The sequence below is a fragment of the Notolepis coatsorum genome (assembly GCF_963971535.1).
Source record: "Notolepis coatsorum genome assembly, chromosome: 19".
In the NCBI taxonomy this organism is placed as follows: Eukaryota; Metazoa; Chordata; class Actinopteri; order Aulopiformes; family Paralepididae; genus Notolepis; species Notolepis coatsorum.
The window spans coordinates 55236947-55264077 of record NC_140183.1 but is presented as its reverse complement, the minus strand read 5'-3'; the positions used below and the strand labels follow the sequence as shown (position 1 = coordinate 55264077).

Here is a 27131-nt window from a genome sequence, read left to right as displayed (position 1 = left end):
ATTAGTTCTTATTATTGTCACTTCCATCTGTTTAAAAAATTGAGCAGAGATGCAAATCCAATTTTGTCAACTCCGTCAGTTTCTCGTCAACACCGTCAGATCATTGTCAACACCGTCAGATATTTATTTTTGTTAATCTTGGGGAAAATACAAATTCCTTCTTCAGTTTGTTGTTTAAGTAATAAAGGAGCATTAGATCTTCATCCTCTTGTGTCTTATTTACTTAATGATCTTTTTTTTATCATATCAAAATTAAAAACAAAGTTTGAAAATGCTAATATTTCTAACTCTGGGTTTTCAGAATAGTGTGAAATTACACCTGAGGTTTATATATTATTGCATACCAGAGTAACTAAACACTATTACAACATACTTCAGAACTTCAGATTCTTGTTGGACTGGAATAATTAGAATTATATACTTTTTTGTGTCTGACGGAGTTAACACAAATCAAGTTTCAAAGGGAAACATGTGAATTTGTTGAAAATGTTTTTCTATGTAGAGCCTGCACCTTTACATGGTTAAATAGCTCAGACCTTTCTCTACATGAATATATAACTCTAATTAATATAGTGTGCATTCTCAAAATATAATATTTAAAAATGGTTTTGTCCCGACTCTCAAGAATCAGTGATACCCTTGTCCTCACAAGTATTCTGCCAGGGAACTTATGGACATGACAATAGTATTTATAAGGTGTTTGATCATTGTGTCGTTGTACATATTGTGTATACACCGTTAGAAGCTAACGATAGCTATGAGCTAACTAGCGCTACAAGCTCAAACACATTTACATTTAGTCATTTAGCTGACGCTTTTATCCAAAGCGACTTACATGTTCTGTACGACAAGCCATCAGGAAGGGCACAACTCTATCAGCTGAGCAACAATGTTCATCAAAGTGTTGAGTGCTACAGTGTAGGTTAGTTTATTAACACCCTACAACCACCACTATTGTCGCGTCCACAAGCTCCCCCGGCAGAACACCCGCAAGGACAAAGGCACACAAATGCTGCACATACACTCATCCACACACTGCTGACACACTGATACTCATATATATTGGCTGCTCCTTTAAATTACTGATAATAAATTCTTTGTTATTTCTTAAATTGTGCCTGTCTCCCTATTCTCCCTCTCCATAAAGTTAAATACTCTTTCACTATAAAAACATAAGCTGCCCAAATTACAAAGTCAAGACACTTTATTTTGAAAAGACACTTAATTTTGACAAAAAAAAACAGAAGAAAACATAAATTGAGTACAGCTGCTCCAAGATTTAAAATGACAATTGCTTTTATCAAAGTGATGATGATTATTCTAAACCATTGGACTAAGTTGCACCTTCTGTGTAAATAGCAGAAGGAACCAGAGGACAACAGGATGTGTGTGAACAGTGAGCACAAACAAACCCCTAAATACAAGGGATTGAACCGACATCAACCACAACAACTCGATAAAGAACACCTACGAATAAGTGATGTTCTTTGAGTGAAGGAGAGGTCTGACCCGTTGCATACGGGTGGAGGTGCTAGTCTTGTATACAAATATCTTGTTAGTCTTCATGTCTGATTGGGAGTCCCATTGCTGTGAGTGTGACTGTGTGTGAGTGAGGCTGAAGTCTAGTCATCATTGTCAGTAGATTTGTAGTGGTCGTCATCAATGGTAGAAAAGATGTGTCCCTCGTTGCTCAGGAACTCCACCGCTTGCCTGTTCAGAGGGGGAGGGGATGTCAACTGCATTGTGCCCCAAGGTTTGTGCCTATAATATATATATATATATATATATATATATATATATATATATATATATATATATATATATATATATATATATATAGAGCTGTGAAACTTCACTGGCCTCACGATTCGATTGTACGATGCAGCTCAATAATACATTACATCCTCAATTTTATAATCTATATTACTGCACACATGGCAACCGTTTCATCAATTAATACAAGCAGTCAGATAAATTTACATTTATTTAGAAAGTTCTTAAATCAGAATGGCAAAATAAATGTCTTTAGTAGTGTTGCATGATAGATACTAGAAAGGTATCTCGATACCCGCTGTTATAATAATCTATTATGTTCCGTCATCGATGCTGAATCGTCCACGTCGCGATGCATCTTAGAATCGAGAAATGTCCACACCCCTAATATATATATATATATATATATAAAGCTAAAAGAAGAAAACCTTCAAAAGAAGGGACTGCACACTCCTCAGGACTGATTTTGTTTTTTATTTGTTTGGTGCACAACGCGTTTCGCTTCCTCAGGTCCTAGCACTTGAGGAAGCGGAAGCGAAACGCGTTGTGCACCAAACAAATTAAAAACAAAATCAGTCCTGAGGAGTGTGCGGTCCCTTCTTTTGAAGGTTCTTCTTTTAGCTTTATACATATCTCTTGCACTGACCTGCACCTCCAGTCGGGGTCCAACAAGATGTGCATGAGTCTTATTTAGTTTATATATATATATATATATATATATATATATATATATACACACCGGTATTATATAGCTTCTATCCAAAGCGCCTTACAATTTTGTTCCTCACATTCACCCATTCACTCACACACCGATGGGGGAGGCAACCATGCAAGGTGCCAACCTGCTCATCAGGAGCAGTTAGGGGTTAAGTGTCTTGTTCAAGGACACATCGACATGCTGGCCGGGAGGAACCTTCCGATTACCAGACGACTGCTCTACCTCCTGAGTCACTATCGCCCCCGTGGGGCGGGGGGGGGGCTTAACGAAGGGAGGAGGGCTTCCTGTTTCAGAGCCATACATGGAGAGAGAGAAAGAGTGGGGTCTCTTACTTGATGACTGCCAGACTCAGACCACCGAGTGTCTGCTTAAGGTCCTGAATGCCGATGCCCTGAGCGTCTTTGCAGCTCCTTATCAACTGCAGCACCTGGGGGAGCAGACGCGTCACATTCAGAACATGTCAAAATATTGTGATGCTTTTATTTTGAGTAACCTGTCTTTGGATTATTATGAGCCTGGGACCCAGGGTCCTCTCTGGGAAATCATTATGATCACTCACCTGATTCTGGTTCGGACTAAATCCGTTGTTAGCCATGTTGTTGGCACCGCCGCCCACGTTGGACGTGCCAGGCCGCGACCCGGGAATGACGCTAGTGTTCAGTCCTCCTCCGCCACTCATCTGCAAAGGGAAATAGAACAAAATCAGTGACATGTTGAACTAGCTGCAGTAGAAAACATGAAGAAAAAATATATATATGTCAGTAAATCAGCCCCTTGCGTCATTAGTGTACATATGACATGGTCTATGTTTGTTCATTGATGTGACAGTGCCTGGCAACATACTGTTTGTGTTTTATTTATTTATTTTTCATTTCTTCTTTTGTGTTTTTTGTCTTGATGTGTATTTGTGAAACTATAAAAACAGAAAATTTGTGATATAATATCGGCCGATATGGCCGTTTTTTTACACATCGGTATCGGTCCGATATCAAGATAGGGCCGATATGGGCCGACATAAAAATTATTACGTGTATTTTCTGTGTTTTTTTTTTTTTACATGTTTTGGCCTTAAATAGTTTCAAAATATCAGTCATTTCTGAAAATAAGTTACAAAAGTTTTTTTTAAATGCGTTTTGGAAAATAGCTCTTTATTTGATTATCATAAAAAAGTGTCTAACAGAGATATCGACATCGGTAAATATCGCTATCGGCCAGAACAGCAATATTAATATCGGTATCGGCCACAATTTTCACATCGGTGCATAAATATATTAAGAAAACATGAAAAAAACACATGCTCAAAAACAAAAGTTCCTAGTTCTGGTTGTGAAATTACCTACTCAAGCCCTGCCCTCTTTTCTTGATGTTCAAATCCTCCCCCCTGACCGACCTTTCCATCACAGTCGAGAATGCAGCTGTGACCGCGTCCCCGACCGCCAAGAACCTTGGTGTTGTCCTCGACGACCAGTTGAACTTCTCTGCTCACATCGCAGCGACAACCAGAACCTGCCGATTCCTCCTGAGCAACGTCAGAAGGATACGCCCCATCCTGACAAAAGAAGCCACCCAACTCCTCGTCCAATCAACAGTCATCTCCCGCCTCGACTACTGCAACGCACTGCTCGCTGGCCTCCCGGCCACTGCCACTAAGCCTCTTCAACTCATTCAGAACGCAGCAGCCCGCCTGATCTCAAACCTACCGAAGTCGGCCCATGTCACCCCACTTCTTAGGGACCTGCACTGGCTCCCCATTGCTGCACGAATCCGCTTCAAGGCCCTCGACCTAGCATACCGTGCGGCAAAGGGAACTGCTCCCGCCTACCTCCGGTCAATGGTCTCTAACTACACACCCTCAAGACCCCTACGCTCTGCATCTTCTGGCCGTCTCAGACCCACTCCTATCCAAGCTCCGGGAGGGTCATCAAAGAGAAGTCGCCTATTCTCAGTCCTTGCCCCACAATGGTGGAATGAACTACCCACCCCAGTTAGGACAGCCGAAACACGTCCAATCTTTCGCCGTCGACTAAAGACGCACTTCTTCAACCATTATCTGAATAATAAAAAAAAAAAAAAAAAAAAAAAAAATCTAACCCTAACTAAACTTGTCCTAATAAACTAACCTACACTGTAGCACTCAACACTTTGATGAACATTGTTACTCAGCTGATAGAGTTGTGCTCTTCCTGATGGCTTGTCGTACAGAACTTGTAAGTCGCTTTGGATAAAAGCGTCAGCTAAATGACTAAATGTAAATGTAAATGTTCCAATCACAACTGTCCCTTCCCTTCAAAGCAACAGCTGCATTGGGGGGGGGGGGGTCAATAAAAGAGGGCGGGGCTCGAGATAGGTCCATAGCATTGCTAGGTAACAGCTTTGGCCCAAGTTAATTTCCTGTCAGCTGCAGGGGCGTCGTTCTGGTATGGCAAGGTATGGCACTCGCCATACCTTGGCAAATAAAAAAATAATAATAATTTTCTTTTTTATTACAATTTTTTATGTTGATTTAGAATTTGAATGTCAACATTATGAACGAAGCTTCGAACTATTCGGTACAGCCCTAGCATGTTTTGATATTGTCAATTATCTCACTTTTACTAGGTGACTTTTACTGTGACTAACTGAAATATGCCAAAAAAAATGGAAAATGGACATAGGGAAGTTTTTTAATCAAAGGGCAGCAGAGACAAGTGATACAGGGACACAGGTAAGGTCTTACAATGGCTTAGTGATTATAACAGTGCAGTTCAGCATTCAGTAACAGATACTTTTTGTGAATGTGTTTTTGATACTACATTCTGTTGAACACACACCTCAAAACCGTACCTAAGGAAAATTGGCTCAATTGCAAGAAAAGTAATAGACAGTTATGATATTACATTCTGCATAATTCGTATGCAAAATATTGTAGTCTGTTAACACATTTCTATAAGAAAAAAATGCTTGTGTAGTCCTGTGTCATACCTAAATGTCATATAACTGAATTGTATAGAAACAACCCACCAAAAGTGACTATTGCACAACTGGTTTGACAAAAAAAATCTACCAAGACGGGGAAAACCCCCCTTCACCCCCCCCCCCCCCCCCCCCTCCCTCCTCGCCATACCTTGCCTTTTACTGAAACGACGCCACTGCTCAGCTGCTTCTACACACCTGTGTCACACGGCCTGAATAGTTTAAATGAGTCATCTTTTCTCATCTACCATCTATGACAGGGGTGGCCAACCAGAAGAGACACAAAAATGACTGTGGTACCACAAAGAGCCACACCATATACCAGCGTTTCTCAACCTTTTTTTTCAGTCACGGCACCCTTCATGTGTTTATAGGTCTCACCCTCTGGCCTCTGAAGTGGCTAATGTCTTTTTTATTTGGGCCTTAAAAAGGTTAAAAGTACCCTGTGAGACCCACGGTTGCAAAATTACTAAATCACGTTTAGCCATTAAAAAAAAAAAGGTCTAAATGTTTATTTAAAATGTTTTAAGCACATGTATAGTCAATTGGTCCTGTTGTTCAGCCTCACAATGCTATTTGATAGTAAATGTGTTTATATGTCCCTCTGAAGTTGCTAATGTCTTTTTAATTTGGGCCTCACAGGTTTAATCTCCGAAATATACAGTAAAAGTGTATATTTTCAGCATTACGTTTGTTTACCAATGATTTGAACTGTTATTAGTGAAATATAAGATTATAGAAATCTCAGGGCATTGAGTCGGAAACCGGCGCATATTGACAGGAGGAAGTGGCACAGCCAAAAGTGAGTGTAGTCTTTTGAAGGAAGAGACTCAGGGCTTTCAAATTTCGAAAAACTACCCTACCCAGCTCACACCAGCCCCTGTCAATCATCTGACTTCTGTATTTACTTTTTAATTTCTCTTATTTTTTGGGATTATCTCCCACAAACCTGAACGTTATTGCCATAAAACAGAACGCAGTTAGTTTCTCTACCTTTCTGTGAATGTCTAGCAAAAACGGTGTTGCAATATGATGAAAAATGGTGGAGAAATTTACATTATAAAAATGGCAGAATTCAGTACTGTATCTACAAAACCTGTTTAATCATCTTCCCTTTATTCATTTGCTTAGATTTTTCAGGTCTGGTCAATTTTAGCATGGTGTTATTCACAGTCAAAGATAAACAAATATATATATTTTTTTAAATATAATTGATATTCTCCTTTGGTTCATTACAATTTACTCAAGCCTAGTAACAGACACACTATTTCTGACACTGGGAATACATTCCCTGACATCCATAGATGTCCCTAGATTCAGATACCAAGAACATGCAAATGGACCATTTAAAAAAAAATCTGTAAATGTTTATTCTACGTCCTTATGGAATGAGTGACATACAAAAAAAATAAAATATATTATAATAATTTATTTTTATTTTTATGGATGGATGGAAGAGCCACACATTGACGGGCAAAGAGCCGCATGCGGCTCGCGAGCCGCGGGTTGGCCACCCCTGATCTATGATATAAGTGACGGGTGCAATGACACTCGTTAACTATCGCAAATGAGACGTTCTCTGAAACACGGGAAGTTAACCTGTTCCACCCCACGGGGACGGTACCGACCCCTTTTTGACATTATTATCATATATTAATATTTTTATGAGTGATGCAATAAATTAACGTTTTTAAAATCAAACGTTTTCAAGTATTATTATCACTACTATGTCACAAATACATGTAGAATGTAAAACGTTAGGTTGGCAATAGTTTAGCAATAGGTTAAAAGTGAGTTTATATCATTTTAAGTTTTTATTTTTCACTCGCGTTTTTGACGCGGAAGCGGAAATGGAAATGTTGAACCATGGGAATTGTAGTTTTTTTGCGGCCATTTTGAAGATCGCCTCGCCAGCTATCTGCCAGCCTTCGGAATTTCTCAAAACTACACTTCCTGTGGTCCACTATGGTCGTTCAAAGTTCGGCGTTCTGAATGAATCATATCAATAATTGTTATGATTCGCGATAATAAGCTACAAAAGGTAACGTTTTTGACAAATATTGAAACGCAGTCAGTTTCTCCACACTATTGTAATCATGTAGGAATAATTAGATCTGAAATTAGTTACAAAATGATTACACTGTGGGAGAAATAAAAAAGTACAGTCGATTACATTAAATATCTGTATATGTTATTATGCATGCCTGGTGATACTATATCCAAATTGAACTCGGCCATTTGAAAGATACTATATGTATATATACCGGTATATAAATGTGCGAATTGGCTATAATAAGGTAATGTATAAGCATATATTCTATATTCTATAATAATATTTCAAATTGCATTGGTCCGGATGGGAGAATTCAGTACTGTATATACAAAACCTTCAATTTTATCATCTTCCCTTTATTAATTTCCTTAGATCTTTTGTACACATGATCTCAAGAGGGTACTGAATTAGCTCAGTGGCAGTTTTTTAAGTTTGGTCATTATTATCATGGTTTTATTCACTGTCAAAGATGAAAAGAAAAATCATAATTCATATTTTCCTTTGTTTCATCAGAATTTAAGCAAGCCTAGTAATAGACACAATATTTCTGACACTGAGAATACATTCATTGAGGTCCATAGATGTTCCTAGATACCAAGAATATGCAAATAGCCCTTGTAGAAGTGGAGCAATATTCCATTTACCTAGGTATACATTTTATGCAGATTTCACCTGGGGTGGAACAGGTTAAAGGGGAAGCGGCTAAACGAGAGTAAAGGGAGAGGCCCCGGGGACACAAACTAACAGCCAATCACGTGAGACGTGTACGTTGGTCACCAAGGACAAAAAAACTAAAACTGTACCGTGATGAGGCATTTGAATTTAACTCTGCGATTGCGCCAATGAGTTATTAATTTGACATGCATTTGTCGCTTGGCGCTTGGACCAAGCGACAAGTGCTTGGACCCCGTTTATAGCATTCAATAAATAAATAAATATTTAAGACCATCCCAAACTGAATTTAAGACTATATAATGCTTTTTAACCTCTTAAGCCCGAGCGGTCCGGTACCGGTACGAGAATGACATCACGCCATAAATCCATCTCTACAGAATGTATGAATTAATGTTGCGTGTTTTCTGGCCCGATCCATAGATGTGCGACTTGGCCATAATAAGGTTATTTATAGGCCTGATATTCTATATTCTATAATCATATTACAAATAGCATGTGTCCGGATGGCAGAAATCAGTACTGTATCTACAATATCTTCTGTTTAATAATCTGCCCTTTATTCATTTGCTTAGATCTTTTGTACACGTGATCTCAAGGAGGTGCCGAATGAGCTCAGTGGCAATTTTTCATGTGTGGTACATTTTAGCATGGTGTTATTCACCGTCAAAGATGAAAAAATACTATTTACTCAAGCCTAGTAACAGACACAATATTTCCGACACCGTGAATACATTCCCTGAGATCCATAGATGTCCCTAGATACAAAGAACATGCAAATGGACCTTGTAGAAGTGGAGCAATCTTCCATTTACTTATGTATTTTTAGGCGAATTTTCTGAAAATAGGGCTTGGGTTTAAGCCCTATTATTAGTAAATGTGAATTTAAGACATTTTAAGACTTAAAAACTCAATAGCAGTGTACAGGGAAGTGGTGTTTCTTCCTCAAAATAGGTGCGAACACGTGTCCCCCACATGTGCCAGTCTGATGCATCAACATCTGCTGTTTTGCAAATAGCAACTGTTGTCTCTGCCATTGCTATTTACAAAAACAAGAAAGGGCGGGACACAAATAAATATGTGTTTTGTCTACACCAACTGTGTAAAGACGCCTTATGCCAACGTTTCTTTCTGCCGAGCTGTGACCGACTTCACCATTTACTTCATCTAGCCCCACTTCGCCTCATGTGGTGCACAAGACTAGTAGGGGACAGCCAGGTGGGGAACAAGTCTCACCGTGGTCTGTGGTTTGTTGAGCAGCAAGTGAGCCTGAACAACCTCCAGCATGTGTGACGTGATCTCGTTGGTATCCTCCAGGGGCCTGACACTGAACGCCACCAAAGACTTGGTATTCTGAGACAGGAAGAGGAAGAGAGACACCCACGCACACATATAGTTCATCTGACACTTGAGACATTTAGAGGAACAATAGATTGACACCAGGGTGTCAAACGGCTCATATCCTGCACACACATTTTCTTCAAGTTTTGTTTTATTTGTCACATGGTACATGTACATTATAATGAAATGTGTTGTGTATGACCCTCCTGAAATTGTGCTTCATACAGTAAAAAGTAAAAGAATAAAGACCAAACACTATACCAAATATACAATATACGAAACTAAAATGAAAAACTACCGGTAAATGCAAAATAATGTAGAAGAGGTAATCTTTTATGAATAAATGGATAAAATATGGTGTAATGTTTAAAAGCGAGCTTTGCATGCTCTATAATGAAGAACTACAGTTGACCTCAACCTCGACTACTGGAAATACTAATAATGTCCCTGTTTTCCCGCTCACTGCTGTTACATCAACCCTCAGCGGGATCACAAAGCCCAATAACAGCACTTACACCAGACAGTACAATTCATCTGCAGGAACCTCGCTTCACATCAGAATGACAGTGGAAATGAATATCCACCCCTACACATGTCAGGTTAAAACACACAGTGTCTCGGGTAGTTTATGAGGTCTTCGGAGAGGTACATGATAGAGCGGAGCGATAAGAGTTCAAGTTTTGTTTTATTGTACTACGGTAATCATGTTCTATTATATTTTTATTAGAGGTGGGCATAGATTACTTTTTTTTATCTAGATTAATCTATCTGCAATCCTGGAGTTAATCTAGATTAAAATGGCTCATTTGAAGTCTGCCGAAGGCATTCAAAATATGCGTGTTCTACCCAAATAATGACCAGAAGTCCTTACTTTTTCTTTCCTCCTTAAGTTTCTCAGGCCAGGTGGCCCATTACACCATGAGCCCATCTCCTGTTTCCAAAATGCATTACAGACTTGTTTGAAAAAGCTGTTTTGCTATGATAATTGGTAATGAAATATCAAAATAATGTTCAATAAGATGTACTTGTGTTTAATAAATTGTTTTATTCAGAACACAAATAATGTTACCAGTACAGTCACTCAGTAGCTATGTGACATGGCTTGACTCAATCAGTCCAATCGCTACTTCTCCTTCTTCCACCAGTCACTCAGGCAGACCAGCTTGTTCACATTGGCTGGTGACAAACTAGCTCTCTTCTTCTGTACAATATGGCCTGATAAAGAGAACAGTCTCTCGCATGGGACAGTTGAGGCAGGGGTACCCAAGTACTTCAGGGAAATGTGGGCCAGCTTACCATAGACAGCAGTGTGGTCTCACCACCACTTCAGTGGACACTGATCCTGAAGGGCTCCTCTACCTTGTACCTCTCCACAGCATTGCATACTGGTGTGTCGTCATCCGACTCCGACTCTGATCCCATCAGTAGAAGGGCTGTCATCTCAATTTATATGGCGTAAGAAATGTCCTAGAGTCCGCCTATCTCTGTTGTACCTTCCATTCGATGCAGGGGGGTTGACCCGTCCTAACCTTCATTGGTATTACCTGGCTGCACAATTGAGAACTGTAATGTTTTATTTTTCTAAGGAAGATCCACCATCATGGATGGGAGTGGAAGCATACCCAATGCAACTACCACTACATTTATACATGTATTCAGCTGAGCCAAAATATTTAAGAAAACATACTACACACCCCATAGTGCTCAACATGATTAATGTATGGTATGAGGTAAAGAAATTTATGAAAATAAACAACTCCATGTCACAATTCAGCCCAATCTGGGGAAATGTCTCATTTAAACCAGGCAAACTGGATGCCGGATTCAAACTATGGACAAAAGAAGGAATAAGTAAAATATCTGACCTTTACAAAGATGGGGTCTTGATGCCTTTTGAGGAACTATCAATAAAATACAGCATCCCAGGGAAACATTTTTTTAAATACTTGCAACTGAGAAGTTTAATTTCCTCTCTGCAAAACCAATCACTGGCAATTCCTACACTTTCATCTTTAGAAAAAATTATCATCAAGAACTGCAATAGCAAAGGCCTGTTATCAATGTTCTATAACTGGCTTGTATCTGGTTCAGACGAGACGTCATTATCTAGATTGGAGTCATGGAGGCTGGACTTGGGAGAGGAGATCTCAAACGAGGACTGGAACAGAGCATGCGAGGAGGCTCAGACACAAACAGCCAACACTAGCTTAAAACGACTTCAATACAAATGGCTGATGCAGACTTATATAACCCCTGTCAAACTGAATAAATACAACAGCAACACACCAGATGGGTGCTTTAAATGTACCGAGGATCGGGGAACTTTTATACACTGTATTTGGGAATGTGACAAAATCAAGAAGTTCTGGGGGGAGGTGGTGAATAAAATCAAAGATATCCTGTCAGTGAATATCCCACTAGACTCCAAAATGATATTGTTACATTTATATTAGGGATGCTCGATATTGGCTTTTTTACCGATACCGATATTCCGATATTGTCCAACTCTTAATTTCGATACCGATACCGATATCAACCGATACCGATATATGCAGGGTTTCCCCCCAAAAAAACTGAATAATTTCAGGTAACTAATAATTTCACTGGATGCATTCAAAAGGCTTTCTAAATGTAAGCATTATCTGTGCAAAATATGATAATTAAAAAAGGAAAAATTAACATTACATATCTCTTGTTGTTGAATTAAACCAAAATGCATACTTTTGACAATAAATAAAATAAGAATTGGTTTTTACTTGCTTGCCTGGGTAAATAAAGGTTAAAATTTTTTTTTTTTTTTTACCGATACCGATATTTTCCGATATCACATTTTACTGCCGATATCGGCCGATAATATCGGCACGTCAGTGAAGGTGTTATAAAGATGTCATTTATTTTTATTTTTATTTATTTTTATTTTTTATTTACATTTTCTTTTCTTCTTTTCAATTATTTTTATTTATGTACGAGCTATTCTAATGGAGGTACCAATGAATGTACGTACTATTTCTGTATGACAACAGTAAAAACAAACTCAAAGATGCTAAGAGAGAGAAAAGGGGAGGGGGGAGGGGGTATGTGGGTATACGTATAATCTTGTGGAGAAAAGGAATTAAGAATAACTGACTACAATGAAAACCTGAAATGTGTACTGTAAAACCCAATAAAAATATTGTACAAAAAAAAAGAAGGGCTGTTTTCTTTTTAGCTTGTAACGTATAGCGTAACTTAGTTAGCAGCTAACGTTAGTTAAAAAGGTTTTTAACCGCGATGGGCATATAGTAATGGCGAGGATATAAAGCATGTTAAAGACGCATTTATTGGACGCGTTGCTCGCAGAGTTGACATAGAACAGCACGACTCCCAAGAGGAGTTTATCACAGGCTGTAGAACGCAGCACTGAAGAGCTAAAGTGTGGGTACTGCTCAGCCCCTCCCTGCAGCTGGAGCGTTATGTGACTGTAGCCACGTTTTGAATACGTCGTCACAACACGTTAGGTTACATCAGCTAATGTAATTGGCTCCCAGACCCAACTTTGAGAATAGATTAACGACGGTAAAAAAAATTATCGCACAATAAGAATCCACCGTTAACGTAGCCCGGTAACGGCGTTAACGGCCCGGCATTAATCTTTATTATCATTTTTTTTTTATCCACTTTTTCTCCCATTTTCTATATTTTCTCCCATCCAAATTTCGTATCATCCAATTCAACCCTCCCCTGTCACGGACTCTGTTTCTTGCCTCCCACAAGCCGGCTGCAATGTGGACTAAGTCATACATAGCACAAGTCCCCTCCGGTACTTGAGGTAACAGCAGTCGCATCTTTTCACCTGCACAGCTCGATCTCTGTGGCGAGGAGTAACGCGTGGGAGGCTCACGCTGCCCCCGACACTTCCTGATTCTACTGCGCAGGCGCACCAACCGACCTGTAGGAGTCACTGTCCACAACGCCCGATCCCCACCCTTCAGTTTCCCTCCCCGTAATACGGCCAATGTGTATTACTGTGGACGACCAGCTAAACTGAAAGCAAATGTGGAGCGCTGGGCTCGAACTGACGAGCCCAGCGTCTCCAGCATTTCGTGGCGAGTGCCTTGCCCACTACGCCACGTAGCCGCCCAATTTTTATTATCATTTTAGCACACATCGTGATATCTCACACATTGGGTGTATTAAGCAGGTCTAGTGTTTCTAGGTGCTGCCTGACTGAGGACCAAGGAGTCTTTCTATACCGGTATGTTCATTGCGCCCTTTCTTTTTACAGTATCAATTAGGGCTGCAACAACTAATCAATAACTAATCAATTATAAAGAATTGTTGACAAATCGATTGTTTGGCTCTATGTTATGTTGCACCTCCATGGCCTGTTGTTAAAGCCATTTGATTTGTTAACGCCTATTAACACTAGTTTGTGTTTTATGTTTTTCTTTATTATAAAATTCTTGCAGCTCCTTTCAAACTGAAGACTAAAAAAGGTTTGTTTTATATAAAAAGAAAATATATATAAAGGCTGTCAAAGTTAACATGTTATTAACGCAATTATTTTATCTGCACTATTTTTTTAACACAAGATTAACGTTTACTTTTTTTTTTTAAATAAACATATTTCTTTATATATATATATATATTTATATGTTTTTTTTTTGTTTTTTTTACTAGACTTCACTTGGGTGTATTCTTGATACTCTCAATGGGTCTCATTCTCGAACGTAGTTACGACAAAATATTTCGTCTTAGCCAGATTTCGGCCTATTTAAGACATATTAGGGCTGGGAGTGGGAGTCCTCAAATTTTCCTGAGATCTTATTTGAGAGCAGATCCAAGAGTGCTGAGGAGCACACTTAAATATGCTCTCAGCCCACGATCAAATCTCATGATTGATTGACTAATTTAAAACTTTATTACAACTTGACAGACTGTGTTCTCATAGTGATTCCTTCACGTCAACACTACAGGCCTCCTTGGAATTAATTACTTAATCATAATTAAAATAGATATGACAATATTTGTATGATAAGAAATTACGTTATTTGATGTCGGAAAAAATAAATAATAGCTACACACACTGCAAATGACTCGGAATAAATAAATACATCAGCCACATAATTCTGTTATAATATAAATATTTCTTATTTATAGTTTGGGACATTTGCTTATTGTATACATTATAAGAGCCAGTGGATAAACATTCCACTGCTCATCTTACCGGTACGATGTTGCGTGTGACAAATAAACCTGACCTTGCAGGTGCACTTGAACAGCAATCATGTACATTGAACCCTGGCATCCAATTAACAGTGATTAATCGCGCCATGCTTAAAACGTATGGTCAACTCTGCACCCAAGGCTTACACACACAATTATGGGTAACGTCCAGCATAATTATGCCCGATACGAACGCGCAATGAATAGAGAGCGCCAGTACAGGGACCACGCTGATCTCTTCGCCGAGAGTGACGCGTACCTGCTGGGACGCTTCAGGCTGTCAAGACCTGTGCTAATGGAGCTGTCCGAGACGCTGGAGCCAGCACTGAGGAGCCAGACCAGACGCTCCAACCCTGTGCCACTGCACGTCCAGGTACTGTCCACCTTGGGCTTCCTAGCAACTGGAACATTCCAGAGGGAGCTAGGAGACAGGGTGGGCACTGGGCATATCCCAGACCTCCATCAGCCGCTGCATCCCACGGGTCTTGGCTGGCATCGTGGAGTTGACCACACAGTACATCAGATTCCCCTTTTCCGCCCAAGAGCAGATCCCAGTGAAGACGGCATTCCATGCCATCGCTGGGCTGCCAAACATCATCGGCGCTATTGACTGCACCCACGTGCGCATCCTGGCACCCTCCCCAGACCCGTTCCCATACCTTAATCGGAAGCAGTACCATTCTATCAATGTACAGGTATGTTTCTATTTTTTGTTTACTCTCTTGTTACCACTTCATCCAATTGGACAGCACCTTGCTTCCTTTTCTCATCTTACTTGTTTTTTCTTTTTGCCTGTGTTTCCTATATCTATCATTTATTTTGCTTCTCTCTTCAAATAGAATTTATAATTATTATTTATTATTAGGTCATCTGCGACGCCAACAACCAGCTGTTGAACGTCGTCGCCCGTTTCCCAGGAGGTGCGCACGACTCATACATCCTCCAGAACAGCGAAGTGGGTATGCTCCTCGAACAAGGAGACGCAGGAGACGCATGGCTAATTGGTAAGTATCTGTGCGTATAGAATTGTTCTTGCACCAGTATAGTCTAATGACTTGTTTTATTAGGAGACCGTGGATATGCACTGGCCCCATGGGTGATGACCCCAGTCGCCAACCCTCACGCCGCGCAGGAGGCGGCGTATAACGAGCGCCATGCGCGCACCCGGTCCACCGTGGAGCGCACAATTGGGTCAATGAAGAGACGCTGGATGTGTTTGGACGCAGCAGGTGGCAAGCTGCTGTACAAGCCGGATAAGGTGTGGATGAAGGCAACAGCTGATAAATTGTTTTGGCCGTGCCGTGTTAAAACATGTATGAGTGCCCACCTCAGCCCAATACAATCATATGTTGCATGTCATTTATTGTGGCTTATTTATTCTTTCTAGGTGTGTACGATCATCATGGCCTGCTGCGTCCTGCACAACATTGCGGAGAAGCGTGGTGTCCCGCTACCCCTCCAGCCACCTCAACAACCACCTGACCAGGACATGCATCCTGACCCATTAATGGGCCCGGATAATAGGCGTGCTGTCTTAGTCCGACAACAATTAATTGCACGCATGTGAATAGATTATTCACATGCGTGCAATTAATTCCTATTTATAGGTGAATTAAATCTGGACCTGAATTCGACTTGCTTGCTTCTGTCATTATTCCATGCAGTTTACAATGTATACCAATAACTAAACACATCACTCAGTAATACTCAAAGGGTGTCAGGGATGTTTATTGTGGGTGCCCCTGTAACCGGAGCTGACGCTGCTGAAAAGAACCCCCATATAATTCTCCACTCCCGATATCTGAATTAATGAATGGAAACTTTATTAACAGATTGCAGAATTTACAATACAGTACAGCTCAATACACACAATTGTTAAGGGGATGCAGACCAGAGGAATACGTTTGTCTTGTTTACAAGGGATCCCCACCTCCATTTCAGCATTGGTGAAATTCCTACGTCGTTGCTTAGAGGCAGGTGCGCCTCTTCCAAGTTCCTACCGTGTCAGAACGGCGCTTTGACATTTCAGCGAGGGTTTGCACACTGCCCATTGACTGCTTTATAAGGACTGTCTGGGGCGTGGTTTGTATGCAAATGAGCTGAACGGGAACGCGCTTTGGAGTTTACGACAGAATGCCATTCTCCAAGCAGATATCAGATCATATAATTTCTGCGACCGTTTCAGCCACTTAAGACATATCTCCAGCACGTTCAGGACTCAGAGTGTACTTGTCATAGATTATGTCTCAGTGGTTCCAAGATAAGTCTTCCAGAATATATCTTTGAAAAATTTTCGGGAATGAGACCCATTGATACTATGTTTGTTTCTGACTCAAAGTGTGTGTGTGAGAGAGAGAGAAAGAGAGAGAGAGAGAGAGAGCGAGAGAATACTATGTTTGTTTCTGACTCAAAGTGTGTGTGCGTGTGAGTGTGAGTGAGTGAGTGGGTGAGAGGGGGGGGTGAGAGAGATGAGGAAGGGGCAAGAGAGAGAGAGAGCTGCAAGCGAGTGTGTGAGAGAGAGAGCGAGAGGGGGTGGGGGTGTGAGTCGTCAGCTCTTGTGTGGGTGAATGTAACAAGTTCCTAACGTTTTCTTTCCCCTATTATTTCATGCACTTTATTCGTTGTTTTAAATTATTATTTTCTTTTAAGTTATTTTGTGCATCACTCCGTTTTGAATTTGATGCAAATTTGCAATGCATGAGGGTCATCCTTTTGTGTTAAATGGCTGCATAAAGCAAGCATTTGTTGACTCATGTTGATGAGTATTAAAACTTGAAAAAGATCCGTTTAAGGTAGATTTAGAACAGATGAAAAATATGCGATTAATCACGATTAACTATGGACAATCATGACATTAATCAGATTAAATATTTTAATAGATTGACAGCCTTAATTATATATATATTATATTTGCACTCTTGATGTATTAGTTGGGGGCCTTAGGGATATTTTCGTGCTTTTGCACAAATTTGCACGAACTTAGCCTCATATAGCCCTAAGGCCCCCAACTAGTATAACATACATTTGCTTTTTGTTTCATAACAGTCAATTTGCTAGTTTTTAATTTAATCGTTTGAATAAACAATAGATTAATTGACTATCAAAATAGTCATTAGTTGCAGCCCAATACATCAATACAAATTTGATCCATTGTTCAGCCCTAGTGTTTGGATGGTGAGCTCACCTGGAAGGAGCGCAGGTTCCCGGAGACCTTGACATAAGTCCCTGGGGGGAGGACTGTGCTGTCCACACCGGGATCCTAGCAACGACAGGAGAGGACACAGTCAATAAATGACCACGGCTAACGGAACACAGGGTATCTGCGAGTTTCAACAAGTTACATTTAAGGCTTTTTAAGACCCATTTAAAAATCACTTAGAGCAAACTTTTATACCAATTTTGATTCTCACACGTTAAATACAAGCTCTTGCCAGAGGCACCAAGCTCTCGGTAGCCTTGAAAAAACTACTTGAATACAGAAACATTTAATATATTGAATATTATTTCATCTCCCGACAGCCCCCCAAAATATTTAATACCTGTGCAAATGAAATATAAGACTTTTTAATAGATACCTTGGAACAGTCAAGTGGAAATCAGGCTTTACTTACATAACACATTTCATACAAACTTGCAACGCAATGCGCTTTCCAAACATGAAAAGATGTTTATTTAAAAGTAGCAACAAGATGATAATAGATTAAATGTCAAATATACAAAGTAATAAAAAGATACAATTAACACTTTCAGAGCCGTTCACGTAGATCTACGGTTCTGTCATCCGATCGTTGAGTGCCGGAAACGTAGATCTACGTTTCTGTCACAGTATTTCTTTTATTATCTATATCCATTCATAATTCAGCGGGGCACCTTGTGCATACTGTTCTGAGTGTGTCCTAAGCTGGCAGACGGTATTATACCGCCCTCTAACGCCTTCGGCCAGTAATGCACCCGGTTAGAAATGGGCAGTGTTGGGCAAGTTACTTTAAAAAAGTAACTAGTTACAGTTACTAGTTACTTCTTCCAAAAAGTAACTAAATTACTTACTCAGTTACAAATTATAAAAGTAACTTAAAAAAAAGTAACTAGTTACTTCAGAAAGTAACTATTACGTTACTTTCAAGTAAAATTTTGCTAAAATGTGACACGACCTCCACCCCTCTTTAACGGAACATAAAATACATGTGCATGTTCAATTATTTATGATAAATCTGAATATTATAATGAAATGGGCACTTAATACAATACATTATTAACATAAACAATGTACACAAATCTAAACTATTTTAATGTTGCTGTGGGACAAAGTGAGACTAGCCTCCAATCAAATGCCATGTATGTATATTATTATAATTACTATGTTTATATAGTGAATCGATACAAATGAAATACCACAATAGATGTTTTGGAATTTTGATATTTATTCAACAGGCCACAACTGGGACAAATTTAATTATGCTTTTTAAGCACTATACCACAAATAAATAACAAATTAACTTTGTAGTGCAAATAAAACTTCAGACAATTGGTAGATACAGTATACTGTACTTAAAGTATTTTCTTCCTCGAAAAAGTAGAACAGTAACAATATGAGGTGTTTTCAATGTAACTGAAAAGTGCAATGTATAGCAAAACGAAGGAATCCAAATGTAAACAGGTAATACATTAAAGAATATCTCCATAAAAATAAATCTCTTTCTCTGGCCATTGTTGACAATCTCACTTCAAGAGGCTGCAGCCAGCCAATACATCTAAATTAAATTATGCTTTTTAAGCACTATACCACAAATAACAAATTAACTTTGTAGTGCAAATAAAACTTCAGACAATTGGTAAATACAGTATACTGTACTTCAAGTATTTTCTTCCTCGAAAAAGTAGAAAAGTGTAACAATATGAGGTGCTTTCAATGTAACTGAAAATTGCAATGTATAGCAAAACTAAGGAATCCAAATGTAAACGGGTAATACATAAAAAAAAATAAAAATACATCTCCATAAAAATACATATCTTTCTCTGGTCACTGACAATGTGCTTATAAAATGAATATCTTGAAACCAGATACCCTTGCCAGTCCATTCAGAGTTCATCCCAGGAGATATAAAGAGCAGAGGTTACTGACCTCAGCAGCCCTAAAGCTTAATATCTTATTATCAGCAGCCCTAAAGCTTAATATCTTATTCTCAGGAAACCTAAAGCTTCATATCTCAGGTCGCTTTCACACAGGGGCTGTTTGGTCCGGACTTTCGGACCAGAATTCGATAGTCCGGTTTTTCGGGTCTGTGTGAATGCGCGTCGAACTCGGTCCGCGGACCAAGCAGGCGAACTCTATTTCGCCTGAAAACGTAGGTCTCGGTTCGGCTTCAGCGGACCAAATATAGGAAGTGATTATTATTACCACTGCTTGCAGCACTCACTGCAAAACAAGCACACTGCATCTAATCCAGGGGTGTACAGTGCGACATATATATCGCACGTGCTACAGCAACAGCTGTCTGTGCGATGGATGGATTTACTTCAGTAGCACTGGTGCGATAGGGATTCGGTTCATATAGATACTCTTATTTTGAAAATCCTGTAGCGGGTCTCATTTCTACCCACGCGCAGCTCCAGCTAGGCTCCGAAAGCTAGCAACGTTCAGGTGCATGATACTCTTATTTTGAAAAAACTCTTGTGACAACTCGACGAGTCGTATCCGCCCTATCCGTACTTCTGCAAGGAGCAGCGCGTTGGTCGGTTGGTGCGCACTGCTGCGTTAACACAGCAGTGCGCCTACACGTCCCGAAATAAGTCTGTGGTGTTTTTTCTTTCTCGCAACGGGTCAAATGCATCTACATGCTTTGCACCGTCGCCATTCCTTTATGCGCACATCGCCCGAAATTAACGTTTATGTACCATTACAATCACTACAACGTTAGCAAGCTAACAAGCTAATCCTGATCAGAGGCGCAGAGCCAGCAGACAGTGTGGAAATGGAAATGGGGGGGCACTCTCTCCCCTTCCCTGTGTGTGTGTGCGTGCGTGCGTTTGGAAAGACGATGAAGTCACTAGTCAGGACTCAGGACAGGAGTATATTATAGTAAACTGAGGATGGACAGATAATGATGATATTCAAATATAAACAAGTTTCGAGAGGAGTGAAAGTTTGAAGACAGACTAGACTACAATATGATGCGGGGGTGGTGAGTTGAAACTGTGTGTGAATGAATGAATGAAAACTTTATTTAACAGATTGCAGAATGGGTACAGTACGGCTCAATACACACAATTGTTAAGGGGATGCAGACCAGAGAAAGACGTTTGTCTTGTTTACATCAGGGTCCCCCATTGTGTGTGTGTGTGTGTGTGTGTCCCAACCGACCCCACTTCTATGTTTCAATAAATTATTTGCATTTAAAACTATTAACGCTGACTCATTCCTTCAGTCCACTCAAAATTATGCTAATATTCCTTATGTTGTTTATGATATTAATTGAAAATAGCATATGAGAGTATCATAGTAATAATAACACATGGCGATATACTAAATGACAGCCAAACATGGCACTGCAACTAAATAACGCAAATACAATAGGCACATTTGTGAATATATATAAATAAATATATAAATATAACACGTTTTATACTTGTGCTACAAGATTTTGGCCTGTGCTACAAAACTATCAACCTCTGTAGCACCAGTGCTATGTGCAAAAAAAGTTAACGTACAGCCCTGCGTCGGAGGGACGATCGCTGTGGATAACTGGAATGGCGATGAGATTATTGGATTCTTTTTTTTTCATTACTTCAGAGACCAGGTAAGGACACTATATATGAAAGCTTGCGTTGATCTGATATTTATTTCTACTGCGATTGAAGCTATATGTGTTTATGTGTCTGGCTGTTCTGCCGTTGGGATGCAGGAGGGGGGGGGGGGGGGGGGGGGTACGCCGGTCTAAACCACATTGCATGCGTGCACCACAAAGGATAATAGTGATGATCTAGCGTTGATTTCAGGAAGATCCGATAATCAGGTGAAAAATGATGTGTTTATTGAATTACACAAAAACGCTGTTTTCGTGTCTTTCCCCTGGAATTGCTCAGAAGCGGCCGGACTATGTTCATATTCAAAGCGGTATCAAACGGAAATGTACGGATGAAAAAATTATCTGTTTTTTGCACGTTGACCAGAAGTAGCTCAATGAGACTCGAGGGCGTTATTAGTAGGGCTGTCTTAAATACTTTGAAGCTTCGTTCGATGGGCATGGGATTCGAATATGAAAATAAAATTCGATTACCGGTATGTAAAAAAATTAAAAAATTGTGGCAAAATCAACTCTGCCTCTCTTTGTTAATTACAACAAGCAATGCTGTTTGTTATTTAAAATGAGGTCGGACTCGGCACTGACAGATTTGTGTTCATTGTGCTGCTTTTATAAAGCCTCAAATGACGGCTTACAATATTTCATGGAAGCAAAGTAGTTTGTCTAAGATTTAAACTTTACAGCACTGACAAAGTTGAACAAAGTGCTGTACAAGTCCCACAACATAATTTTTTTTTAAGTTATAATAAAAAAAAAGTTATACTTTTTTTTTTATTATTATTTTTTATTTTGAAGCTTCGAATTAAAATCGAATCTCGGCCCCGAAGCTTCGAATTCCAAAAAAAAATCGAAGGTCAGCCCTAGTTATTAGACCCATAGCGATACTATAAAATATAGGTTTAGTTCTACAAACTACAACTACGTTTACATGGGGTTAATGGGCGGCACGGAAGTGGTCACTTCCCGGAAGGGGCGTGGCACTCAGTGTTAATGGGGGAGGGGGATGATATTTAGCAGTATGTCAGTATACTGGAAATAATGTTCTGCCATCAGACTATGACTCATTGAGTGGAGAAAACAGCCTCCCCCTCTCTGTTCTTGCGAGGTGTTTTTTTTACTAAGCAGACTTACCTCTGTGTCCACCCACTGCTTGACGTCCATGGGAGCCCCCGTCATGTCATCCACCTTGTACTGGATGTTGGTCATGGACTTGTCCGTCGACCTGATCACACCCACAACAGTGACCTAAGACAGAAGAGATGCCATTATTCAACCGTGAGATCAAGAACTTGTGAGAACATTATTCCATTTCTGCAATGTGATCTTGGTGTTTCCTATTCAGTCTGCAGTGCACTCAGAGCATCTTAATAAGAATGCAGATAATAGTTTATATACTAAGTCATAACTGAAGTTCATATTAATGGTTTGTATATGCCCCCTGACCAGTGATTCTAGACCAGTAATCTGGCAAGAGAACTTTAAAAATTAACTCTGAAAGACTTTGGATGCAATAAGCCATGATGTGTTTTATTATCTGTGCTTGTGCACTGCAGCCGTTAGAGAAGCCGAGACCAGTCAGCACAACAGATAATCTAACTAAATTTGATCATTTCTTTTGTAAATAAAGTGAACATAATGTTGCTTCCCTTTTTAGCCACATGTTAACTTTGTTTTCACTCTGTGGAAACTGTATCTCCTCTTGTCACCAGGACACATGTGTGAACTCTCTGAACTCTCTACTTACAAGTATACACATAAGCACACACACACACAACACTCATGCGGCAACCGCTAAAACAATCACTTTAAACAAAATGTCACTTTAAATAATGGAAAAGTCACTTTAAAAGGAAGGAGGTATTGTATAGTATAGTTTAGATACACTAAGTATAAAAATGGCGGAGTTAAAATTGTATAGTAGTGTACATAGGAACCAGTTTCTCAGGAACTTAGCATGTCTTTTTTTATCATGCACACCTTGTGTCTTACCTATTTTTTTTTATGCCTATTTTTATTATTGTATTTTGCACAATTGATGCGGGCATGACCACCAGCATTTCACTGTATGCCCTGGTATGTATGTGACAAATAAACCTCTCGATTCTTGAACAAGCGCCATCTGTTGATGCTTTGAATACATTACAGCAATTCCAGCTATAGTGGATATACAACAATATTACTTGCATGATGCCATACAGCATCTTGTTGGAATGTATTTGACCTTGACTGTGACCCATTCAGTGCCAACCACGAGATTAGTCGGGTTAACTCGCCATGCGTTGCGTGCCAATCACAAGTATACTCAGGTTTTAATCGTTATTTCTTTTATTAGCAATATCCATTCATTTTTCATCCATCCAGCCCGACATTATCATTGGGAATGGGTCTGAGCTCGCAAAGGGCAAATACCGCCACCTATCGTCTCCCGGATGGTATTGCACATCATTGGATTGGATTGGCTGGGACTGGGCATCAGAAAAAAAAACTCCGGTCCGGGGTTTCCCTTCTCGGGCGATCAGTATTGTGTTACCACATTCACTGGCGAGGCTGGGAGCAGGGTCGATTATGTGTTTTGGACTATAACGTTGGATCAATAAACGCGATCAATATTTGGAATGGCGATCATGAATTGGATTAATCTTTTTGCAGAACATCTGATGTGAGGTAAGGACTCTATTTTACCAGTCTTGGGTTAATCAGATGTTTTTTTCTCCACCATTGGAGCGTGTGTGTGTGTGCATGACGTTAGCACTTAGCACTGACCAAGTCATGGATAATAGATTTTTCAGCCCGCTTCTCTAGCATGCATAAGGACACATATACTATCGATAATCTAGCGTTTATTTGAAAACTATTCATAAGTCAGACAAAAAATTACAACGTGTTTTGTGTATTCCACTCAAGGGCTATTATCGCAGATTTCTCTGGAATTACTAGAAATCTCCAAAACTATACTCTTATTCAAAACGGTATAAAACAGAAATGTACCAATGTTTCATACATGTTGACACTGCAAGCAAGTCATTGATAAGCGACGGGTGTATTAGACCCATAGCCATAATTTAAGATATAGTTTATGCGTTCGCAAATATCCCCGTCCTCCCATTGACTTCAGCGCTGGCATGCTAGACCTAATTTGGTGATATGGGCTTGGCCCGGAATGAGTTAAACAAGCACCCAAATCTTGTTCCAGGATTCCACATAGTTAAATTAATTGCCTTATAGCCGTGTGGGGTTCAAGCTACTATACTCAGTCTCATACCTGGGCTGGTCAATCAAAAAAAACATGTGCATTTAGGAACTTTAAGAGCAATTCTGTGTCATTGAGCTGCAAGTTATTAGAAATCCATAGGACTCATGATAGGCCTAATGCTAATTAAAGTATACATGCAAATTGATGCATAATAGATTAGAATTCCCTTACTAATGTGTAATGGTTGGTTTCAAGGAGTGTTTCTTGATATGTGATATTGGCTTAACCAGTGCTGCAGTACTTCCATCACCTATCCAGTGAGATTACTAATCATCACACTATACATCAGAGTCAGACCGGCAATATGTCATTTTGATCACCACGCCCCTACTTTGGTCACACCACACCACTTTTGGGGGAAAATAACTGGGGGAATAAACAGATTAGATGGTGTTTGTTCATAAACTACAACTTGTATGACCAAATACATGAATATAAACCACACTGAAGACCTCTTAGTTTTAGGTCACTTGGAGATTCACAAGTGTAATATCAAAAGTCCAGGTAGAGAAATGAGGAAATATCCTGCAGCTGACTGGGGAGATAGACATGCCTGAAAACATATCAACGTGAACTTTTCCACAAAGGTGTCAATGCTCAATGGTGGCCAGTGTTGGAAAGTAATTGCTTGAACAAACCTTTAAAACAATGCAAGCGTTCGAACCACCATGTAAACCTTCACTTTCTTTTCTTTAAAACACTGCAGTTGCTGCGCCGGCCTACCTGAGACACCTCCACCTCTCCCACTTTGAACGCCTCATCAGCCTGTGTAGCAGACATCAGCTGAGACACGGTGCATGGGATGATCTGCGAGGCACGTTGTCTCTGTACACACACACACACACACACACACACACACATTAACAAACTGACTTCATTAGGACTGTCAATTTGTCAATGTTGCCATCACCACTATAAATTAGTGTATAGTAGTTACTGCAGTGTGGGAGGGGGTGACTTGAGAAGCTGCTTTTGCTTTGCAAGGTAGGCTAAGAGAAAATACATGGTGGCTTTAGCTAAAATGTCTAAATGCAAGAGTGACAGCAGTATTGTTGCTTGATTGATTGATTGAAAACTTTATTAACAGATTGCAGAATGGGTACAATACACAGTACGGCTCAATATACACAATTGTTAAGGGGATGCAGACCAGAGAAATACTTGTCTTGTTTACATCAGGGTACCCCATTTTCAATTAATCGTAACATTTATGACATACAGATAAACAGTACTGTTACATCCAGACATTATGACATACAAGATATACAAATATATTACAGTACTGTTTAACCCATGCAACCTCCCGTAGTTGCTCGTTGAGAGCGGTTTTGAAGGTGGGTAGGGATTCAAATAGTTTACGGCTGTGGGTAGGGCGTGCCACATTGTTGTGGCATAATTGCAAAACGTGTTTATAGTCCCTTGTTTGAGCCGAATCTGGGTTGAACATGATTGTGGAACTCACTCTGGTGTTGTGGTCGCTACTGATTGGCATTTGTTTTACCCCCCCCCCCCCCCCCCCCCATAGTTGGAGCTAAACAACAAACTACAGTGTACAGACCCCTTTCTTCTCTCCTCCCTGGGACTGGGACAAGGCAGGTGATGCGAAACCTCCCGGGGACTGATTGTACCCTCCAGCCATACTTGATTCACCGTAGCTACCTGCAACGACACAACGACCAATAACTTCACGTCTGGCACCATGCTTTGCTGTCTGATTGACAAAACACACCCATGAGGTGGTTTAAATTGACGTGGTTTTCTTGTCGGCCCCAGTTAACTAGAAAAACAACAACAACAACAAAGCAACTGCAGTTAGCAAACAAGCTAATGTTAGCCAGAGTCGGGGAACTTTAGTAAGGAATCCTAACCGCAGTAGCTGGGATTTAAACTCACCTTGATTCCACATGTTATTGGCAGCTTATTTCGGGGGTACTAAGACAACGTCTAAACCGTTAGTATAACTATAATAAGGGAGACAGACAAGTCAAGCACACGGCTCTGGACACTTTCCTTGTATAATTCCGCGCGCTGAATTGAGCAGTGTACAACGCCTGCGCGAGAGAACTGCCGCGAAATATCTTATCCAATGAAATACACGGAAAGGGTCACACACTCGTACGCAAAGCTGTCTCTACGCCCGTACGTCACGCGTTTAACAATCGACAGGAATTGATTGATTGAAAACTTTATTAACAGATTACAGAATGGGTACAGTGTAGAGTACAGCTCAATACAATTGTTAAGGGGATGCAGACCAGAGAAAGTCTTTCGTCTTGTTTACATCAGGGTCCCCCATTTTCAATTAATCATAACATTATGACATGTACGACATACAGATAGACAGTACTGCTGCTACCTCTA

At 40.0% G+C, this 27131-nt stretch overlaps 1 protein-coding gene across 1 annotated transcript; it reads right to left on the bottom strand.

Annotated features, from left to right (window-relative positions):
* Positions 1–26798, bottom strand: rpa2 (replication protein A2). Its single transcript, XM_084336098.1, has 9 exons — positions 26664–26798; positions 26329–26429; positions 25494–25595; positions 22649–22762; positions 17899–17973; positions 9405–9521; positions 3051–3170; positions 2824–2918; positions 1–1710 (listed from the first exon to the last, which is right to left on the bottom strand). Exons 1-9 carry the CDS (start codon positions 26674–26676, stop codon positions 1623–1625), a joined length of 825 nt encoding a protein of 274 aa, XP_084192224.1. The 5' UTR covers positions 26677–26798; the 3' UTR covers positions 1–1622.
* Positions 26799–27131: the final 333 nt, after the last annotated feature.